Consider the following 22,211-nt stretch of genomic DNA (forward strand, 5'->3'; position numbering starts at 1 on the left):
CCAAATCAAGAGTCAGATGCTTAACTGGCTTAGCCACTCAGGCACCCCAACATTTTGTTTTTGGTTTTTAAATATTTTGATTCCTTTATCCTTATCTGTATCCAAGCAAAATTATTTGGAATACTACTTTGTAATTAAATGTTTATTTGTGGGATATTGTTTAATGTCTGTTCTCTTTCCATGAAGAACAGCTAAGAGTGTTTATATTTTGTTTTAGTCTGAATCCAAAAAGCCTTGGGGCACCTGGGTGGCTCAGTCGGTTAAGCGTCTCTTAGTTTTGGTTCAGGTCATGATCTCAGGGTTAATGAATTCGAGCCCTGCATCTGCATCCAGCTCTGTGCTAACAGCATGGGGCCTACTTAGTATTCTCTCTCTCCCTCTCTCTCTCTGCCTCTCCCCATTCATGTGCATGAGTTCTCTCTTTCTCTCTCTCTCTCTCTCTCAAAATAAATAAGCTTCAAAAAAAGACTTAAAAAAAAGCCTTAAACAGTATATGACCCATAGGTGAATGAATGAACAAATGTGTAAATGAGTGAGAAGATAGAATATAGAATGTAAAATCAGTGTGATAGATTGAGAATATCCCTCCAAGCCCTTCCCACCCCACGCCCCACAGTTAGAAGCTATGTTGGAAATGTAGACCTTGAAGTGAAGGCTCATTCTCAAATACATTTCTACCTCAGTGGTTCTCAAATTTCACTACATATTAAAACCACCTGGGAGCTTTTTAAAACCCTAAGGCCTCACTCATATCCCATAAATTAGATTCCCTCAGTATGAGATTTAGTCATTGATTTCTTTTAAAGATTTCCAGGTAATCCCAACATGTAGCCAAGTTTCAGAACCAGTGCTTCCTAGGGCCTGAAATCTGGGGCTACATCTTAGAATTCCAAGCACACACATATTCCCTGTTTTGGGGAAGGGAGTCTGAATATCTATCTAGAAGTGCCTGCTGACAGTGTAACCAACTGGTGGTACTGTTTCTGTCTTCAGATATGCACTCATTTGCAGTCTGTGTTCATATATTTATCTAATACTTTTATTTACAGCAGATAATTTATCTGTTTAGAGTTCACTTTTGTATATGATGTAGGATAGGCAACTTGGTTTATTTTTCTCCATGTAGAGCTAGTCTTCTTTACACCACCTATAAACAAACAGTTTTATAATTACCCACCGATCTGTGGTGGCCTTTTAATTATAAATCAATTTCCTATCTTCTTCTTAAATTTCTATTTTGAAATGTCTAGTTGCCTATGCCCACACCAGTACTATAGTGTTTGTTGCAAAGGTTATTAACATATCTACATATTGCATAAGGAAAGTCTCCTACTCCTTTAACCTCCTTTTTCTTTCTTTTTTAAATATTTACTTTTGGGAGAGCTCAAGCAGGGGACAGGCACAGAGAGGGGGACAGAGGATCTGAAGCAGGGTCTGTGCTGACAGGCTGACAGCAGTGAGCCCAGTGTGGGGCTGGAACCCACGAATTGCAAGACCATGACAGGAGCTGAAGTCAGACGCTCAACGGACTGAGCCACCCAGATGCCCCTCACCTCCTTTTTCAGAGTTGATGTAGCTATGTATGGACTTTTATTATTCCATACACATTTAAAAATAAGTTTGTCAATTTCCTAAAAACTCCCCCTGGAATTTTGATAGGTATTGCATTCAATTTGCATATTATTTTGGAGATAATTGACATCTTTGCCATGTTAAGTCACTGTATGATATTGTTATATTAATTTTATGTGGTAAAACAGAACATTAGTCCCTCAAAAATTTCCATATTATAATCTCCACAATCTTCTACTTCTATATTACCTTGTATGACAAGAGGGCTTTTACATGGGAAAGGATCTGGAGATGGGGAAATTATCCTGGGTTATCTGGGTGGGCCCAATTAATCACAGGGTACTTATAAAAGGAAGTCAGGAGTGTCAAAGGTAGAGAAGAAATGTGACAAGTGTCAGGGATCAGACTGATGCAGGGCCATGGGTCAGGGAATGTGGGCAGTCTCTAGACATTGGAAAGGGCAAAGAAACAGATTCCCTTCTAAAGCCTTCAGAAGGAATGTAGCCCTAAAGACCCATTTTAAATATCTGACTTACAGAATTGTAAGATATATATTTGTGTTCCTTTAAGACACTGAGATTGTGGTTATTTATTATAGCAGCAATAGGAAAATAACACAACCACCCTAGGCATATATAATAACTCTCCATTTGTTGGGTCTTGTTTGATGTTATTCCTTGGTAACCAAAACTTGATATATTCAGGTATTGGGTGGGCATTTCCTTTCTTTTTTTTGGGGGGTGGTGGTGGTGGGCATGTTCTTTAAGAGAAGGTTAGGACCCCTTCCCAGCTCTAGGAGTTGCATTTGATTAATTTAGACCAATATTTTAAATTTCATTCTCCTTGTCAATAATGAGTTTAAAAATGGGCATGTGGCCCATTTTGGCCATGGGGTCTGAGGTTTTCCTCATTTTTATAAAGGGCTTATAAAAATATATATACTTTTCTTTACCCTTTTGCTTTTTGAAATGGTCTGAGATACTGCAGTCATTTATTTGGACAAAGGGACAATCCTAAGAACAAAAGCAAAAATATGCTGAGGAAGACAAAGTAACCCAATGAAGAAAACCCAATCTGTGGTGAAATCATTCAGCTGTGGAATTTACCACACTGTTATTTCCCTACCTATGGAATGCCTTTTATATGAAATGATACATTTTCCTTATGTTTTCGTTCAGTTGAATTGAATTTTCTTTTTAAAAAAATGTTTATTTATTTTTGAGAGAGAGAGAGAGTGTGTGAGCAGGGAAGGGGAAGAGAGAGGAAGACACAGAAGAATTTTCTTTTATTTGCAGTCTGAAATATCCTAATTAATCAATATGTAAAACAAATAAGTAGAAATAAAAATTATTTATTCCAACATCCAGAAATGATTACAGTGATCATTTTAGTGTGTTACATTTTAGTTATTTCCTATGTATATTTTTAGAAAAATAGAAACATTTTAGTGTTTGGGTATATGTGTGTGCATATGTGTATATTGTTTGTTTACTGCTTGTTTCAGTTTTCTGTTTCATTTTAAAATATGCTTTGAAAAAATGATTTAATAATTTAGTAATTTACAACATATTAACATATAATTTATTTCTCAATTTCCCTGTTTTGACATTAGTTTATACTAATTTGAGGTTATTGTATGTTTGGTGAGAAAACAAGTACATGAGTTACATGAATATTTTGAAAATTTCATTTAGCAATTCTTGGGAAGGACACTTCATAATGTGTTTTGTTGGCTGATAACCTTCATTTTCAAGAATTCTTTTCTGATGCCTAACCTGACCTTCTCCATATCTTTTATCATTTATGAACACAAAAAAATCCTCCTTTATTACTTGACAGTGAGTTATTTTAACATTTTAGCATAAAGAAATCACATTAATTCTTTTTGCTTTATTTCCCTAATGTTTAACCTGGGCTCATTTAATTCTATTATTTGAAAGTCTAATTATTGCCATTAGTGGAGAGGAAAAAGCCAATTCAGTTATTTTGCTAAAATGGTATTTATAGCTATTAGAATAACAAAAATTAGAAGAAAAATACCAGAACATGCATAATTTTACTGTAGTGGACTTGTTTTCTGGCACAAATATACACCCAGAAGATTCTTCTTATAAGGTAATTGAAGGAAGTGCTCTGAGCAGAATTACAATATTAGTATGAGCTTTGGCTCCACAAGAAAAACCTTAAGGTCTTATAATCCATGAGGCCCCTGGTGTAGGCCTACTCATCCTAAATCAGAGTCTTTCTTGGAGCCACTCCAACCCATGAATGCACAGAACACCAGTTGTCTGTACACTGCCATATTCTTAAATATGTAAAGGCAACTAAGGATTGTCAGACAGTTTGAAGAAGATGTGCAAAATAAAAGGGAACAAGACAGATAAATGAAACTGGAAGGAATGGATTATTTATAGATGAATTTAGAAATAAACTCTAAGTAGTATTTTTATATTTACAGACATAACCCTGAAAAATGTCTTCTCACTTGATATTTTCCCAGTGGAATTACTATTTGTTTTTAAGTCTCAAACTTCTACAGTAAATGTATCATTCGGCACCACAATTTGCAAGCTGATGTTTACATAAGAAAAAATTTATGTCCCTCAAATTAATAAAACATTTTAAGCAAAACGATACATAGAAACATTCTTTAGCTATGTTCCAAATATAGTTGGTAGAACAACATTACAAATAGATGTTTTGAAAAGCATGCCGAGTGTCCACAAAGAGATGCGTGTGCCAAATGTTGCTGACACCAAGAGAAACATCATGTCATTTTATTCATTCTTTGCAACTGAGCCATTCTTTGCAGCTCTTTGTTAACACTTGCAAAGAAGACTGGCTTTGAGAAGAGATCAATGAGGAAGATGCTGAAGAATTTTTTAAATGTCATGCTGATAAATTAACAAGTACTGAACTTGTTTGGAATATCTGTTGGAAAAATTAATCACAGTGATAAGCTCGAAAACATTCAATTTAACCACTAGACATTGCTTGCTGAAAATAACTTGTGGGCTATACAGATACAACGCTAATCATTACCCTTGAAGTTGGTGGAGATATTATTGCTTAATATTTCTTATAGTGCCATGCAAAGAATTCTATAAACGTGAGCTAGAAGAGAGTAAATAAAGCACCGTTCTGTCGTTTTTCATCCTGAAGTGTCATCTGCCACCCTGAAGATCCATTTAGTAGCCCCTACCAACACAAGAAGGATAAAGAATCTGTCAGCTTCTGAGTTTGATAGTTTGCCTGAAATTGCACCTTTGCAACCCAGCTTACCCATGACTTTACTTACCACAACCAGTGACAGTGATTATACTTCAACCCTCCTCCTCTTTCAAATTTCCAATCTGTTCCCTTCTTCATAAGTAACAGGACACCCCAGGTATTTGCCCTGTTTTGTTGCAAATTTTACCTTCATTTTTCTAATATATTTTTTAATTTATGTGTGCTATTTGCTATGCCTTGTTTGAAAAGAGATATTAATGATGCGCATGAAAATGCTGCATGCAGAGCAGCATAGGTACAAACCATTTGATAACAACCACTCTGTTTTTCAACCAAGAGCATTATTTTAGACATCTTATATAGTACATGATGGTTTTACTGTGTTTTAGTTACAAGTTACACTTAAGGAAATCTGTTGGGAGTTTAATTGGGCTTTTTAAAAAATGGAAAATGGACTACCAGTCCATATTTCACACAATGTCTCATTTTCATGAATGACTTACTGATGTTGAGTGAGAGACCTCTGGATTTAAGGAGACCCTGACTTCATAAATCATGAGTAAGCTTCTCTGAAAAAAAAAAAAAATCAAGAATAAGAAAAAGCTCTTAAAAGTGAAAATGTAAAAAAATTAAAAAAAAAAAAAAAAAAAGGGGGGCGCCTGGGTGGCTTCGTCGGTTGAGCGTCCAACTTCGGCTCAGGTCATGATCTCACGGTCCGTGAGTTCGAGCCCCGCGTCAGGCTCTGTGCTGACAGCTCAGAGCCTGGAGCCTGTTTCAGATTCTGTGTCTCCCTCTCTCTCTGCCCCTCCCCTGTTCATGCTCTGTCTCTGTCTCAAAAATAAATAAATGTTAAAAAAAATTAAAAAAAAAAGTGAAAATGTGATTGATGAATTTATATAAATATTATAAGAAATGGAAGACAAAGACAAGAAAATCTCCATAATGTGGAGCAAAAGACAAAGAGAATCTATAAAGCAAATATATACATATGTATATATATACATACATATATGTATATACATACATATATATGTGTGTGTATATATATATATATATATATATATATATATATAGAAACAAAAGTGGTAAACATAGTAAGATCAATCCAGGAATTCCAACACCTGATTAATAGGAGTTCCACAAAAAAAAAAAAAAAAAAAAAAAAAAATGCACAAAGAAAAGCACAGAGATAAATGAGTTAGAAATCTCTAATTTCAAAAGGTGCATACAAGGCCAAAGAAAAAGAGTAAAAAATGGTACATGCTCCAACATATCCCTGCAATATTTCAGAATTTCAATTGCCAAGAGATCAATAAAATCTTCCAAATAGTAAACCAGGATACTTGTAAGTGAGGAAAAATCACATGGACAATAAAGATGCTAAAAATCAATAAAGAAAGGTCTTCAATATTCCAAAGAAAGATGATACTGAATTTAAAGTCAAATTATAGCCATTTTCAGATACACAAGAACTTAAAGAGCTTACTTTAAAATCATTATTTTTGGAGAAATTACTTATAAAATATTCACATGAAACACAAGAACCAAGAAGTGAAATTAAAGAAAAAGTGGGGAAGGAATCCATTGAAAATGAATATTATGATAACAGTTATACAGCAGTATATTAAAAAAAAACAAATAAAAACTGCAGCCATCAAAATTAGAAGTCAGTAGTCTTCTAGAAGAATCTTAAAATAACAAATATTGATGAAGTCCCAATAGTTTATTTTTGCTTTTGCTTCCCTTGCATCAGGAGACATATCTAGTAAAAATTTGCTATGGCCTCTGTCTACTGCCTGTGTTCTCCTCTAGGATTTTGATGATTTCCTGTCTCATATTTAGGTCTTTCATCCATTTTGAATTTATTTTTTGTGTATGGTTTAAGAAAGTGGTTCAGTTTCATTCTTTTACATATTGCTGTCTAGTTTTCTCAACATGTGTGTAATTTATTCTAAGCAGCAAATGTTATGTGAAAAGTTGAGATACAGTATAAAAGTGATAAGAATGGTGATAATGGTGATGATGACAGCAAAAGTATAGCTAACATTTATGAATGCACTTTCACACAGTGCCAGGCATGTCCTAAACACATTATTATTATTATTATTATTTCATTGAATCCTCTTCTTTTTTTTTTAATTTTTTTAACATTTATTCATTTTTTGATAGAGACAGAGCATGGGTGGGGGAGGGGCAGAGAGAAGGAGACACAGAATCCAAAGCAACCTCCCGGCTCTGACCTGACAGCACACAGCCCTACCGGGGGCTCGAACTCACTAGGGTGAGATTATGACCCGGGCTCGAACTCATGGAGTGTGAGATTATAACCTGAGCTGAAGTCAGACGATTAACCGACTGAGCCACCCAGACATCCCATTCACTGAATCCTCTTATAGCTATGTGAGACAAGTACTATTATCATCATCTACATTTAAAAATAAGAAAACCCAAGACACAGAGAAGTAAGATAATTTGCTTTAGGTCACACAGTTAAGTAGTAGTAGATCCAGGATCCAAATCCAGGCAGTAATTCCAGACCTCATACTCTAAACCACTAGACTATGTTGAAGAAGGTACGTGTTTCTTCTTCCAACTAGAAAAAATACAATAAAAAAATACCTGGAAAAAATAATAAGCAAAAATACTCTAGAAGAAAATTATGGCCCAAATATGAAGCACATTAAAATATGGCATACTTTAGGGGCGCCTGGGTGGCGCAGTCGGTTAAGCGTCCGACTTCAGCCAGGTCACGATCTCGCGGTCCGTGAGTTCGAGCCCCGCGTCGGGCTCTGGGCTGACGGCTCGGAGCCTGGAGCCTGTTTCTGATTCTGTGTCTCCCTCTCTCTCTGCCCCTCCCCCGTTCATGCTCTGTCTCTCTCTGTCCCAAAAATAAATAAAAAACGTTGAAAAAAAAATTTAAAATATGGCATACTTTAGAGCATTAAATAAGTTAACAAGGATCATGATTATAAAATCAGAGGAAGAGAAATGTATTTAGAACGTACATGTTGGCTTTGCCATTATAAAATAATGAAAATGCTATTTATAGTTTTAATCTTTTATAATTATAATATAGGTCAAGTGAAGAAGATTTAATATGGCTATGAAACAGAATGGAAAGCTATCCGTGTTGATAAAGTAAATGCAAACGTGAGCTGATAGAAGTTTGAAGGAAGAAGAAAGGAAGCAAAGGAGGAAGGAGGTGGGGTATCATTATCTTACAAAGTGGGGGACAAGATAAGCTGTTGGAAGTTGATAGGCCAATGAATAGGGGTTTAAGTATATTACTTTATGGGCCTAAGATAGAGAAGACTCCACTCAAGAATTTAGGAAATAATCTCCCAAAACCTTTCCAAAGAAGTTATTGAAGAGAGTGTTATAATTCTAAGAAAATTAAAAGCTGTGGAGAGAAGCAGGAGTGAGAGGTGGTAAAAATGAACCAAAAGCCCATCTATCCTCGAAGAAAGTCAATAGATATCAGTAAAATCAGTAAATGAAGAAAAGGCTATATAAAGCAATTAGTTTAGAGATGTAAAGGTACTTGGTAGAAGAATTAAAAACAAGTAGGTGTTGGGAACTAGAACAGCAGATGAGCAAGGGTGGGCAGAGACCTATTCGTTTTCATTATAGCCCTTCTGACTTTAAACAATTTGCTCATAATTCTGTGATTTAAAAGAAATTTTTTAAAAGAAAGAGAAGAAGAAATTTACTTTGCAACTGAAAAATCTCTCCAAAAGAAATATCCAGGCCCAGATATTTACACTGGAGAATTCTATGAAACATTTAAATTAACACTAATTTTACACAAATTCTTCCAGAAAATTTAAACAGAAGGAAGAATTACTAATTTATTTCATGAGGTCCTTATTACTCTAATAAACCAAACAAAGACAGTACAATAAAAAGAAAACTGCAGTCTACTATCTTTTAGAAATTTAGATACAAAAATCCTTAATACATTACAGACAGAATCCAACAACATATAAAAAGAATGATCAAGTGCAATTTATCTAGGTATGTAAGACTGACTCAATATTAAAGTTGATTAAAGTAATCCATGTAATCCACCATAGCTAATCAATATAATTAGCTAAAGAAGAAAAACCATATAATCATAGCAATTGGCACAGAAAAAAAAATTTGACAAAATCTAGCACTATTCATGATAAAATTCTCAGCAAGTTAGTAATAAACTTCCTCAACTTAATAAAGACAATGTAAAAAGCCTACAGCTAATAACATACTTAATGGTAAAAGACGGAATACTTTTGTTCTAAAATCAGGAACAGGGCAAGGATGTTTGCTCTCATCATTCTTATGTAACATAGCACTCAAAATTCCAGCCACTGCAGGGAGACAAAGAAAGAAAATAAAAGACATGCAGTTTGGAAAGGAAGAAATAATACTACCTTTATCTGCAAATGACATTATTTTCTACATAGAAAATCTCTAGGAATCTACAAAAATCTCCTATAATTGAGTTCAGCAAGGTCACAGTATACCAGATCACTGCACAAAATACAACAGTATTTCTACATATTAACAAGTAACATTCAGAAGCTGAAATGAAAAATATCATGCTCTTTATAATTACTCTAAAGAAAATGAAATACGTACTTAGATATGCTGTGAGCCAAAAACATACAGGTCCTATGTGCTGAAAATTACAAAATGCTGATGAAGTCAGAGAATACATAAGTATATGGAGAGATATACTGTGTTCATGGATTGGAAAACTTTAACATATCAAAGATGCCAATTCTCCCCAAATTGATCAATAGGTCTAATGTAATTTCTATCAAAATCCCTTCAAGGAGTTTTGAAAACAATATGCTTTGGAAAACTTATTCTAAAATATATATCAATAGACACAGGACCTAGAAGAGCTAAGGTAATCTTGACAAAAAAAAAAAAAAAAAAAAAAAAAAAAAGAATACAGTGGGAGGATTCCCTTTACAGAATATTAAAGCTTCCTATGTAGGTGAAGTAATCAAGACACAGTATTGGCAGAGAGATAGATCTAGATGAATAGAATAGAACAGAGAATTCAAAAATATATGTACACAAATATCTCAACTGTTTTTGACAAAGGTACATTTCAAAGGAGGAAGAACTGCCTGTTCAACGATTATTGCTGGGGCAATTGATTTTCATAGTCCAAAAGAAATAAAGCAAACAAAAACTCCTTAGCTTAAAAACCCCACTTTATACAAAAATGTACTCAAAATGGATCACAGACTTAAAGGTAAATGCAAACCTTTAAAACTTATAGAAAAAAACTCATGAGAAAATCTCCAGGACTTCTTAACAGACACCAAAAGCACAATGCATAATAGGAAAATTTGGGAAACTCGCCTCATCAAAATTAAACGCTTACTCTGTGAAAGCCTATGTGAAGAGATGAGGAGATAAGTTACAGACTGGGAGAAAATTCTTATAAAGCATGTATCATACGTCTGACAAAGGACTAGCATCTAGATCATATAAACACTCTTAAAACTCAGCAATAAAAAGATAATTCTAATAGAAAATGGATAGTAAAAGATATGAGGAGACATTTTATCTCAGGGAATATACAGATGGCAAAGAAACATATGAGAAGATGTTCGGCATTATTAGAAATTGGAGAAATAAAAAAAAAAACCCAGAAGATATCACTCTACAGCTATCAGAATGATTAAAATTTAGAGAAATGACACTAAATATTAACAAGAATATGAAGAAACTGAGTCATTCATACATTGCCAACAGAAATGTAAAATTATACAGCCACTCTGGAAAATAGTTTGACAATTTCTTATAAATATAAACATGCAATTACCACACAACCAGGTAATGACATTCTTGGGCATTTATCCCAGAAAAATGAAGACTTATGTTCACACCAAAGCCTGTACACAAATATTCATAACTGCTGTATTTGTAGTAGTAAAAAACTGAAATAACCCAGATATTTTTCAATGGATGAATGATGAAACAAACTGGGGAATATTGCTAAGCAATACAAAGGAATAAACTATTGATGAATTCCAACAGTTGGAACAATTGGCCAAAACTTATGAATCAGTGTATATAAGTTGACATAAATGTAATCATCACAACACCTCTCCTTGCTGGATACAACTCTCACTCTCTTGTAATCTAGACAGGGTCCAGCAGTGTTTCATTTCATCTGGTTTCTCTTCAGTTCCACTTAGGGGAAGTGCCTTGCTATGGTCTGTGTGTTTGTGCCCACCCCAAGTTTATATGTTGAAATCCTATTGTCCATTGTGATGGTTTTAAAATGTGGAGCCTTTGAGGGGCGCCTGGGTGACTCAGTTGGTTGGGCGGCCGACTTCGGCTCAGGTCATGATCTTGCAGTCCGTGAGTTTGAGCCCCGCGTTGGGCTCTGTGCTGACAGCTCAGAGCCTGGAGCCTGTTTCGGATTCTGTCTCCCTTTCTCTGACCCTCCCCCATTCATGCTCTGTCTCTCTCTGTCTCAAAAATAAATAAACGTTAAAAAAAATTAAAAAAAAATAAAAATAAAAAAAAAATGTGGAGCCTTTGAGAGGTGCTTAGGTGGAGAGGGTAGAGCCCTCATGAATGCAATTGGTGTTCTTATGAAAGAGCTCCCACAGAGCTCCCTAACCCATTTCACCAAGTAAGGATACAAGAAGTCTATGACCTGGAAGAGGTCCTCACCCACCCATACTGGCACCCTAATCTCATATCTCCAGCCTCCAGACTGTGAGAAATAAATTTCTCTTGTTTATAAGCCAACTAGTCTGTGGTATGTTGTCATAGCAGCTCAAGTGGACTGAAATGTGCCTCCTCTCAGAGCCAGCTGGGCAGTTTCTGTCTCCTTCCCTAAGTCGAGCAACAATTCTGGAGAAAAATGGCTCAACTTCTATCTGTTTCCTATGGCAACCTCTCTACCAATTTTTCTCTTGGCACCCAGTAGCTGTAGGGCTCTTCTGTCTTTCCCTCCACTCTGCAAGAGCTAAGGCTCCTTCTGCTTCCTCCTAGGTTTCTCCTTTGCCCCAAACCAAGCTTTCTTTCTCTTGGGCTAAGTTCTATCCTGCTACACAAATGCAGTGTTAGTGGACACTTCATAGGTCTTAAAATAATAACTAGAGTGCTTTGTCATAGTCTCATGCTAAATAGGAATAAATATCAGAAGGGCCAAGATCCTAGGAGGGATAGGCAACACATCTCTTTTCAGATATTTAGCAACTATTGTCCTCTTCAGTTTGTATGCTTTAAGTAGGCAGAATATTCTAGGGTACTGTATAAGGCCACTTAAGGGTTTTATAACTTCTTTAAAATTGCAGATGACTTGTGTGCTGGAACCTCATCAAATTAAACTAGATGCAGTTGGAGCTGCTCCAGATAAGGTAGGGTCAGAGCTTAGAACCTCTTCTCCCTTCCTGCTTTGGACCTGCCTCTCTTCCTTATTGGCAGCTGCTTGAGAACCCCTGCAGAAATACAGAGCTCTGTGGGATACTGAATGAGCCTGGCTCATCTCTGGGAGGACCTTCCATGGTTCTAGTCTTTTGTGGTTATCAGCCACAGCTTGCATAACAATTCTGATTTTGACTATATTTCATTTGTTCCTCACTTTCCTACTATCTGATATGTTTCAGGATTTGGTAAATTTGCTCATTAACAGTTGCTTAAGAAACATATTGGACAAAGCCAGAAACTCACAAGCTATATTGGGGCAGAATGTATCAATTGTTTCAATATGGCTTGTTTTGGTACAGAAAATTAAGGTAATTATAATGCCAGATTTTTCCAGATTGTTTTATAATGCGTTAAACCATTGTTTCAAATAGTGGTTATATAAAGTAGCCTTTTTTTTTTTGTAATATAATCTGTATATGTCTATTCACATTTTTTATTTGTTTTGTTTTGCTTTTGTTTTACTAACCTTGGAACAGATTCTTCAGAGAATGGCTATCATTAGATACTTTCATGCAATTATACTTCATTGTACCAGTTTCTAAACTAATAAAAGAATGTTTTAATCTTTTCTACATATAAATACCCTGTTCTTTTTACTCTGCCTTTCCACTTTGGTCATTGTTAAACTCACCATTACACTAGGATGAAAATAAATACTGGCCAAATGTTTTCAATTTCCAAGCACCAGTTTGAGAAATAATGAGGTCTTGTTTCCATTTGAACCACTAAGACCAATATTATGCATGGTGGGAAGTGAGGGCAGGATTGAATAGATAGAGTGGGTACCATTCTGTCAGAACACAAGAGTTCTTGTTCTGGAAAATAAAGTTGTATAAATAAGTCAAGGTTGGAAATAGAAGGCAATAAATAGTAAACAAAAACATTTCTTCTTAATCTAGTAGTCAAAGGAGACTTGTAGTTTCTTATGCAGGAGTCACACTAGTAGAAATAGAAGCAGCAATGGAAAAACCGTAATAGTAGGATCCGACTGTGTTATTTTAGAGTTAGCAATACACACAGAAAGAACATTGATCAGAGTAGTCTACATTTTGGGAAATCCATCTTCTAAAGAAATGATAATAAAAATGGAGTATATCAAATAAGTTTACTCAGTTACAAGCAACTGTTGATAGCTAAGTGGCTTAAGAGAAGGGAAGGTACTGGAAGGATGTGGGAGGCTCAAGGATCAGTGTGAAGCTTGAGGAATGGGTCTGTAACAGAGGAACTGAGGGTACTCAGAGGTCAAAAGCGGTAACTAAGCTGTGGTCTGTTAACACTCAAGATCTGGTGAGCACAAGATTGCACCACCTCGACCCCCCTTCCACCTTCAATGTGTTCTTTCAACATATTAAAAGAATTGAAGTAAATTTGGAACACTGGAAGCTGATAGATTGTGAGAATTCTTTGTCTTCTATAGCAGGACTTCTTACCTCACCTGCCCACATACGGTAGAGTTTATACACTAGAGGATATTGTGTTGCTGTTAGGAAATGCAGGCGGATGGTGGATAATAAAAATATGAGAAATAGGAATTCCAGGCAGGTTTAAACAAACACAATCTGATATTAAAATCAGGTAATCCCATAAAGAAAAAAGGAAGGACATTCCAAGAAAGCAGTGCCCTATATAGGGAATTCTAGGATTATTTCAGTTTCAAATTGCCACTGTTAGGAAGACATGTTGCAAAGGACACATTCTTCCAAAGTAGCTCAGACCTATAAATTTTACACTAGGAAATCTAAAGTGTAGAACAAGCTGACTGAAGAGTCATCAGAGAGAGTACCAGAACAAGGGTAGGAAATTTAATGGACGACAGAAAAAAAAAAAAAAAAAAAAATCTTCAGTGCCTTTTTTGCTTTAGTCTTCTAGACCTTGAAAAATGATCTCCAAATTAAAAAAGAGCATACCAACGATGTTTAGAATGAAAAATAAAGGTCCAAGATAAGTGAATGGATAGCAAAAGAGCATCTATCTATTTAAAAAAAAAATTTTAATGTTTATTTTTGAAAGAGACAGAGACAAAGCATGAGTGGGAGAGGGGCAGAGAGAGAGAGAGAGAGAGAGACAGAATCTTAAGCAGGATCCAGGCTCTGAGCTGTCAGCACACAGCCTGACGCGGGGCTCGAATTCACAGACCGTGAGATCATGACCTGTGCCCAAGTGAGATGCTCAACTGACTGAGCCACACAGGACACCTGAACATCTACCTATTTTTAAAAGAACTCAAATCTTCAGCCTGGATAAATACCATACCATAACACTGAAGAAACTTGGCAATGTGATCAAGAACACACAGCCAGTAATTTCTTAAAACATTGTTTGAAGAAATGTCAGAAGCAATGAGTTGGGCAAATGCTGTCTGGATGCATTAAAAGGGTAAGATGACAGATTATAGAACTACGACAACCCGGTGCGAGATTCTCAAGTGGATTATTAAACAGATGATTTATGAGACAAGAAAACTGCCACATAACATGGATGTGTTAAGTGAGGATGACATAGTAGAAAGAATTGGAGTCAGTCGACCTGAGCACAGGCCCTCATCTGTCAATAGACAGCTGTTTAGACATGAGCAAATCATTTGAGTGTTTTGAGCTGCATATCTTGATTTGGGAATGTTATAAAACTAGATGCCCTTTGATGGTAGTTTAGAATGTATCCACAAAGAATCTATTAGCTCTAAATGTACCAAATTACCTCAATTCTTTTTGATGATAAAACGGCTTCCATTTATTAAAGAACACATCCTGTGATGGGCATTTATATGATTTTATAATCACATCAGTACACCCACAAGTCCTGTGACAGATGGGTGTTATTAATCCCTTTTTACAAATGATGAAATTGAGACTCAGAGTGGCTAAGTAAAAGATCAGAAGAATCAGGATCAGAGCGTATCCTAAAAACAGGGAATCAGTTGACCAATATCCCATGCTATTATTATAGACACAATGAATATATTTAGGATGGATAATACTACCATGAGATAAGACTACAGTAAACATTACCATAATAATTCTTACTTTTGAATAGTTACACATAAACTGTGTTGATAATGAATCTATGTTTATCTCATGGAAAGTTTCTTCTGGTGTTTCTTAACCTCAGCCTATCCAACTATTTTTTAATAAACAACTTGGTTGAAAGAGTAGAAGAAATTCTTATCAGATTTTTTAAAAAACAAAAAAGGAGACATATTCAGATGAATAATTTATTTACATTTACCTTTATTCAAGTATCACATCCAAGATAGGATTAAAGGTAATTTAATTCATTCATAGTATGATCAGTATTCAAACAGTGAAATAGTATGGAAAGCAAATTTGTGCACTTAGCATTTAAACAACTCTAATAGACAAGGAAAGGCCTTAACTGAACAGGGTTTGGATTTGGGAAACTGGAACAGAGGATAAATGAGTGTGATTGGCTCTTGGATTGAAATTTGGAGCTTCCCAAAAGGATTGGAAAGGAAGTATCTAGAGTGATATCTAAATACGTCTTTTGCCTTAGTTACAGCAATATCGGATGGACAAAAATATTCTATTAAAAATAATTTTCTGTTAAATGGACCCAGTTGGTTTCAAGTTGATTTCAAGTGCAACAGAAGCCAACCATTTGAAAATCCTAGCACTGAAAGTTGTTGTAAATTCTAGTCACAGTCACAGAACAATGTGAGAGGTATTGGAAAGGAAGCAATATAATCCTTCAGTTTCTGCTTTAGCTAGACCGTATCTTGGGATGGTGGGTTTCCTTCAGGACCATGTAGTTACTAAACCAAAGAAAGTCCATGGAAGGCATCCAAGGAATTGAAAGGTTTGAAAACATGTCAAATGAAGAACAACTAGAAAAACTATAAAAGAAAAGACTTAGGAGTGGCACGGCTCTTTCAAAGATACGAAGAGCTGATGTTTGGAAAAGATAGTTGGTTAGTTCTGAAACTCTCAGAAAGCAGAAAGTGAAACTGGAAGAAGTGGGTGGAACTACTGAAAAGCACTTTCTCCAGTGAGAGCCTTTCTCCCAAGCTGAATGGAGGCATTTTGAGAGGTTAAAAGCCCTCTGGTTACTCATTATCTTCAATTCAGTGAATTCTGGTTGAAAGCCTCCTTGTGCCATTCTAAATGCTTGAAATATATCAGGGAAGAAAACAGATAATTCTTGCTCTTGGATTGTTTACATTCTGGTAGACATAGGGAAACTTTTAATGAAAATGAAACCAATCAGTAAATTATGTAGTCTTTAGGAAGGTGAAAAAGTTAAGGAAAAAAAGGTAGAGTAAGAGAGAGGAGGAGTTCTCTGGGGGAAAAGCATTCCAAGCAGAAAAGGAAAGCCACACATCAACCTGAGATGGGAGTATGCCGGAAGGAAGCCTCTTCTGCAGATATTTAAGCAGAGCTTGGCAGAGAATCTATGAGAGAAGCTGAAAAGATGATTTTTGTTTTTGGTGAGAGCTTGGACTCCATGACTTCTGAGGTCTCTTCCAACTCTTCATATTCCCTGAGTTTCTGATTCTCTGATAATTCAGAGTAACTAATTTGGTAGCAATGAGCAAGATGGAGTCAAGAGCAGAAATGTTAGACCAGGGTTACAAATGAATGGTGAAGGGGCAAGGCAGATAGTTAAACATTTCAAAATACTGGCAATGCATTCAAGTATTGTAAAAAATATTATGTAAATCATGCAAAGTCTATTTGCACACCAAATCTTGCCCAGGGGCCACCAATTTGAGATCTTTGCATTAGAGAAAGTGAAATCAGTTATGAGTGTAATGATGTAATCCACACATAAGGTCTTGGACAGAAAGGCAAAGGAGAATAAAAAATAAAAGAAGAAATCTGAGTCTTTGGTGAGAATTCTTCCTTTTCCGTGATTTGACAAAGAACCAAAAAGAAAGACATAAAGATGACTACCTGTAGTTGAGACACCAGGAGACCACTTCACGCTGACTTTGTTGTTTCTCAAGCAAAGCTCACATTGATTTTTTTTCTGCCTGTTATCAATAACCAGATACTAACTGGTCCTCTCATTGTCCTCTTATATATAATTACCTATAATTAAGGAACTTAAAGATAATATCAGCCAGTTCAATCTTTTTCAATTATTTCGAGTCTATAATGTCACTATAATCATAAAACTTTTGAACAGAGGCTCAGAATTAATCAACTGTAACAATTACAAAAACACAGATAAAACTTTTATCTTGATGTTTAACTGGTCCTGTTTCCTTGCTGCAGGTGCCTTCATTTGCAAGATGCTGCCATTTGTCCAGTCAACTGCTATCGTGACAGAAATTCTTACTATGACCTGCATTGCTGTGGAAAGGCACCAGGGACTTGTGCATCCTTTTAAAATGAAGTGGCAATACACCAACAGAAGGGCTTTCACCATGCTAGGTGAGAGTGTGCCAGTGGCAGTACTCATGCTTTTCTTCAGTACAGAACAAAATAATTTCTTCAATGTGAACTATATTGATGAAGCGGACGAGTAGCTTCTTGTCTAGCCTTGTAGGCATCAGGGTGTAATTTTGGGGTTTTAGTCCTCTCCCCATTTTACCTTGACCTCCACTCCTTTTCTCCTTTCAGTCCTAACTTCACACTTCAAATCTCCTTATCTCAGATTTACTTCTTCAGTTTAAGTCTTAAACTTTTAAGCACTACTTTTAGTTGATTTAAGATAACCTTCAATGGCATTACCACATTAACATTTATTAGATTAGTAAACTGTCATCCTGAGGTAAGAGGCGTGTAACCTAAAATGCCCTTCTTAGGGCCAGTAGATTTTGACAGGGGGAAGGAAAGGTGTTTTTAGATGGGTAGAGAAGAGGGTGCTGCTCAGAGGAGGCCCCAGTGCTGAGGACACAATAGCCGCGAGGCTCATGGGGATGCTAGGTGCTTGCTGAGTGCTGGAGGCGCCTGATGAAGACAGATTCCATCCACTTCATAATTTTGCTTCAGACATTCCTGCATCCTCAGCTTGATGTAACCATTTCTGAGTCAGCAAGACATGAGGAGCATGTACCTCTTGATAAGTGGCAAACTGTAAGTGGTGTCCTAAAGCCTAGCACAGTAAGATGGAAGCATTTCTCTATTCGATAATTACAATCGAGCCATTTAAAGTAGAGCCGTAGCATATGTATTACAGCTAAATAATGAAAGGTTGAGGAAAAAACTAATGCAATAACCAAAAAGAGCAATTTTTACTAGTATCTCACTTGAGAGGAATAGGTAAACATTTATTTCTGCTTTAGGAGTTTAGCCAGCATGGGAGAATAGAATTACAGAAAGAACTCCTAAGGGCTTTGCCATGCCAAACTCATTTTACATAGTATGAAATGAATAGATAAACCAACGGGGAAAATATTCGTTAGTTTTAGTTAGTTATTTTCAAATTTATGTCACATCCTCCCTACAAAGAATTCAAAGACCTCTTGGCTTTTAATAATTGACATCTTCCCACCTTCAAAACATCTGAAAAGCCTGTGTGGGTGTAGAAAGAGGATGAGGAAAGGAATACATGGAGGAGGGAAGTCATTAAAAAAGGAAAGAGAAGTAGAGAGTCTCAGCATCTGAGGGCAAAGTCGGTAACAGGCAGTCAAGGCAGTTTCTACTCAAAAAATTCATGGGAGACAGAAAGGATTTTAAATCAAGAAGGCTCAGCATCCCATGGGGCTTTCACAGTGTTGTCTGATGTCTCTCTCTGGTCAAGTACCTCTTAGCTGAGACTGCTTTGCCTCCAGGCCCCCACTATCAGAGATCTGCTAGACTTATTTGCCCACAAATGTTCATTTACACCAGTAATATTCATCTAATCCCAGCCTTTCTATCCCTGAACAGGCAGTAGACCCAGAAGGATTGGCAAGGAGCTAAGTCAATTAGACTCAGAATCCAGAATTTCTACTAAAATTGGAAAAGTGATTGGACATAAGATTACATAGTGAGATAATGATTGGACTAGATTAGAGCAGATGTTTATGGTGATATGGATAGAGAGAGATTGATTTGTGAGTCTGAGAACTGTCTTGAATCATCGAATAATAATGACTATCTATAGGCAGTGCCAGTTCGTGTATTTCTTTATAATAAACCCCAGTTATGGCTTAAGTGAGTCCCAGTTCCTTGAAATCCAAGGCAATATACTGTTTTCTTAATAGTACCTAATACAGATAGAATAAGAAGAATTTGAGCTGGGATATTTCTCTCAGAATTGATGGTGGGTCTCTTGGTTATGGCATCATCCTAGTCTGTTCTGATTCTCTTTTGTTCCTTGCTAAGACACATCATTAAAGCAATTCTGTCAACAAAATCATGAATGCAGGAAATTTGGAAAAAGCATTCTGGTTTCTTATCAAATGTTTGCTTTATAAATAAGAAAATAATACTCATATTATGATGCATAAGATAAATGTACTCAATTTTAAGAAGAAATTGTAGAGGGTGATCAATATCATGTTTAAGTTATTCATCCTTTTGACAACCAAACAGCAGGTGCTTCTGAGGGCCAGGAATTTTCTTTTGGGAAAACTTCCCTTGTTTAGGGAAACAAACAAGTACAAAAATAAATTGCATTATGTTTGCCCTTAATGAGCTTAGAAGAAGTTGAAAAGAAACAACTAAGGGCAACAAAGGTGCCACTCTAGAGGGCAAATGGAACCAACAGGGAATTAGTTCTATCAGGAAATGATGGTGGCCTTCAAAGATTTCCTAGAGACAGTGACTTTTAAGTTAAGTCCTGGGAAATGAAGAACGTGGACAGAAATATAACAGGGGAGAGAGGCAAGTGAGAGAACCTCAGTGATCATGTTAAGGGTTTAAGTTTTATCTTTTAGGTAGTACAACACTATTAAAGATTTTGATTAAACACTTAAAAATGTTTCAGGAAGACTATTCCAGCAACAGTTTTGAGGACAGAGAAATAGCAGCAGTGGGAACATGTAGCCCACTGCACTGCTCTAGGGCAGAGATGATTGCACATAAGGAGTCTTCATGCTTACAGCATATGCTTTATGCTTAAGTATGCATGTGTTCTGCTTCACTCACTGAATCAGATTCTGATGATTTTAATGTCTTAGCAGGTGTGGTCTGGCTGCTGGCAGTCATCGTAGGATCACCCATGTGGCATGTACAACGGCTTGAGGTAGGTTCGGGGCTGGCTTGATCATCATATTATTGAATGTTCCCCAGCCTTCTCAATTACAATCATTTTTCTTCCTGCAAGAGCTTTATAGCAAATTCTGGTGACCCCAATTATTTCACTGAAAAATTTTCAAATGACATAAAATAATTTGTTTTAAGATTTTTCCCTCTGTTTTATCTAGTTCTTCCTTGGTTAAGACTTTAATGCTTAAAAGAAAACTTATCAGAGTCATTTTCTACATTTTCCTGTCAGCCGAACATATTTTCCTAGTGGCCTCCCATGTCTCATTACATTTTAAGAGTTCAACGGTTGCTTTAGATTTTTATTTTATTTTTAAAACACATCGAAAAATTGTAATCAATCATCTGCTTATTTGTTGATTCTCCCTCATAAGTCCTTTCTTCTCTGCCTCCCATACATTGACAAATTGAAATTTGAATTGGAATGTGTGACAGGATCATCTTATCTGATCTCTCCCCTTCCCCCACACCTTAAACTGATGGTCTAGCATTGTCTGGCTATTCACAGCAAGGGGACACTGTGCTGTTTTTGATGACCCAGCCTATCCCATTGGGCATACATACACGTCCTGCATCGGTGATCTAGCCCAGACAGTAGTCTTCAAAGGCAGTAGTGGGTTGATCACTAGATAATTTTTTTTAACTGTATCCTTTTATACCTTTTTAAATTGATATAGACAAAAGTGAAACTTTACTAGATGGTAAATGTCAATTGGCAAGGATAGCAAATGAGCCCTCAGGAAAGGGTACATTTAAAACGTGACTTGGTTTTTTTTTTTTCTTTCTTTCTTTCTTTCTTTCTTTCTTTCTTTCTTTCTTTCTTTCTTCTTCTTTTTTTTTTATGTAATTGGTATATTGAATAAGCTGGACTCCACAGGTGAGAGCTGGAAGTAATTTTATTCTATCCCTTGCTACCTATAAAAACGTGACCTGAGAACTTTCCAATACTTTGACAAAATGTTGTGGATGAAGCTCTGAGCAGGCCCTGTAATTCTTTCAGCCATTCAGATAGCAACATTCCTATGGTCACTTTCACTCACAGCAACTTGTTAATTCTGTCATTAAAATTCCAGCCCGGTGTCACAATCACATAAATCCATATTCTCAATCAACACAAAATGTCTCCCAGCTCAGCTTGAACTGTTTTTAGGTCTAGAATCCTACAATATGCAAAGGGGAGGTGATTCCCTTCTTCTCTGCTTCCTTACTGGGTGTTTCTCTTTCTCTCTTCCCATCCAAGAAAATGGCTGCCCTTGGCAACTTGGGAGCTGGTGTTAAGGATGGAGAGAGGAAGGGACAGGTGTACTGGTATCATCGCCCACATGTGTGTGACTTTGCTGCCCATGATTGATTCCTTATTCATGGGTTTTTCAAAGATAACACCACTGAGGCTTCTGACTGCTGCTCCAGCAGGCTGCTCATGTATCTTCCACACACAACTGTAAGTGGCTGGGTCTTTTCTCTAAGGCTGTCCTTATTCCGGCAGGTATCCCATACTGATGGAGGCTTCACAAGTGACCCAACCCAGTAGTCATTTGTGGGGCCCATTTCTGGCCCACAGAACACAAAGAGTTTTGTCTATTTTTTAAAATAAAATTATTTTATCATATGCTCTAAATATGTTTTGAATATGTAACTCATTTAGTTTTTAGGAAATGCATATGTAATTGGCAGAGTCGGTCCTCACTATCAGACAAATCAGCTAAATCAGATTTGCTTTCTGTCAGGAAAAAGTGTGATTTCATTTTTCCTATCAAATAAATCTATTAATATGCATCCCATGGCCACCTTCTCACTTCTAAATTCTATTAGAGA

The 22,211-nt window shown here is 36.3% G+C and overlaps 1 protein-coding gene across 2 annotated transcripts in view; it reads left to right on the forward strand.

Moving 5' to 3' along the window:
• QRFPR (pyroglutamylated RFamide peptide receptor) overlaps positions 1-22,211 on the forward strand; it is a 47,073-nt gene that overhangs the window by 18,665 nt on the left and 6,197 nt on the right. The window contains exons 2-3 of one of the 2 annotated variants that reach the window (XM_019418812.2): positions 17,478-17,636; positions 20,312-20,376. In XM_019418812.2, the coding sequence (XP_019274357.1) occupies positions 17,478-17,636; positions 20,312-20,376 (224 nt within the window). The remainder of the gene's footprint in view (positions 1-17,477; positions 17,637-20,311; positions 20,377-22,211) is intronic. The other variant, XM_019418820.2, reaches the window with a different exon arrangement.

The sequence above is a fragment of the Panthera pardus genome, unplaced genomic scaffold (genome assembly GCF_024362965.1).
Source record: "Panthera pardus isolate Hobbes unplaced genomic scaffold, ASM2436296v1 HiC_scaffold_13, whole genome shotgun sequence".
Taxonomy (NCBI): domain Eukaryota; kingdom Metazoa; phylum Chordata; class Mammalia; order Carnivora; family Felidae; genus Panthera; species Panthera pardus.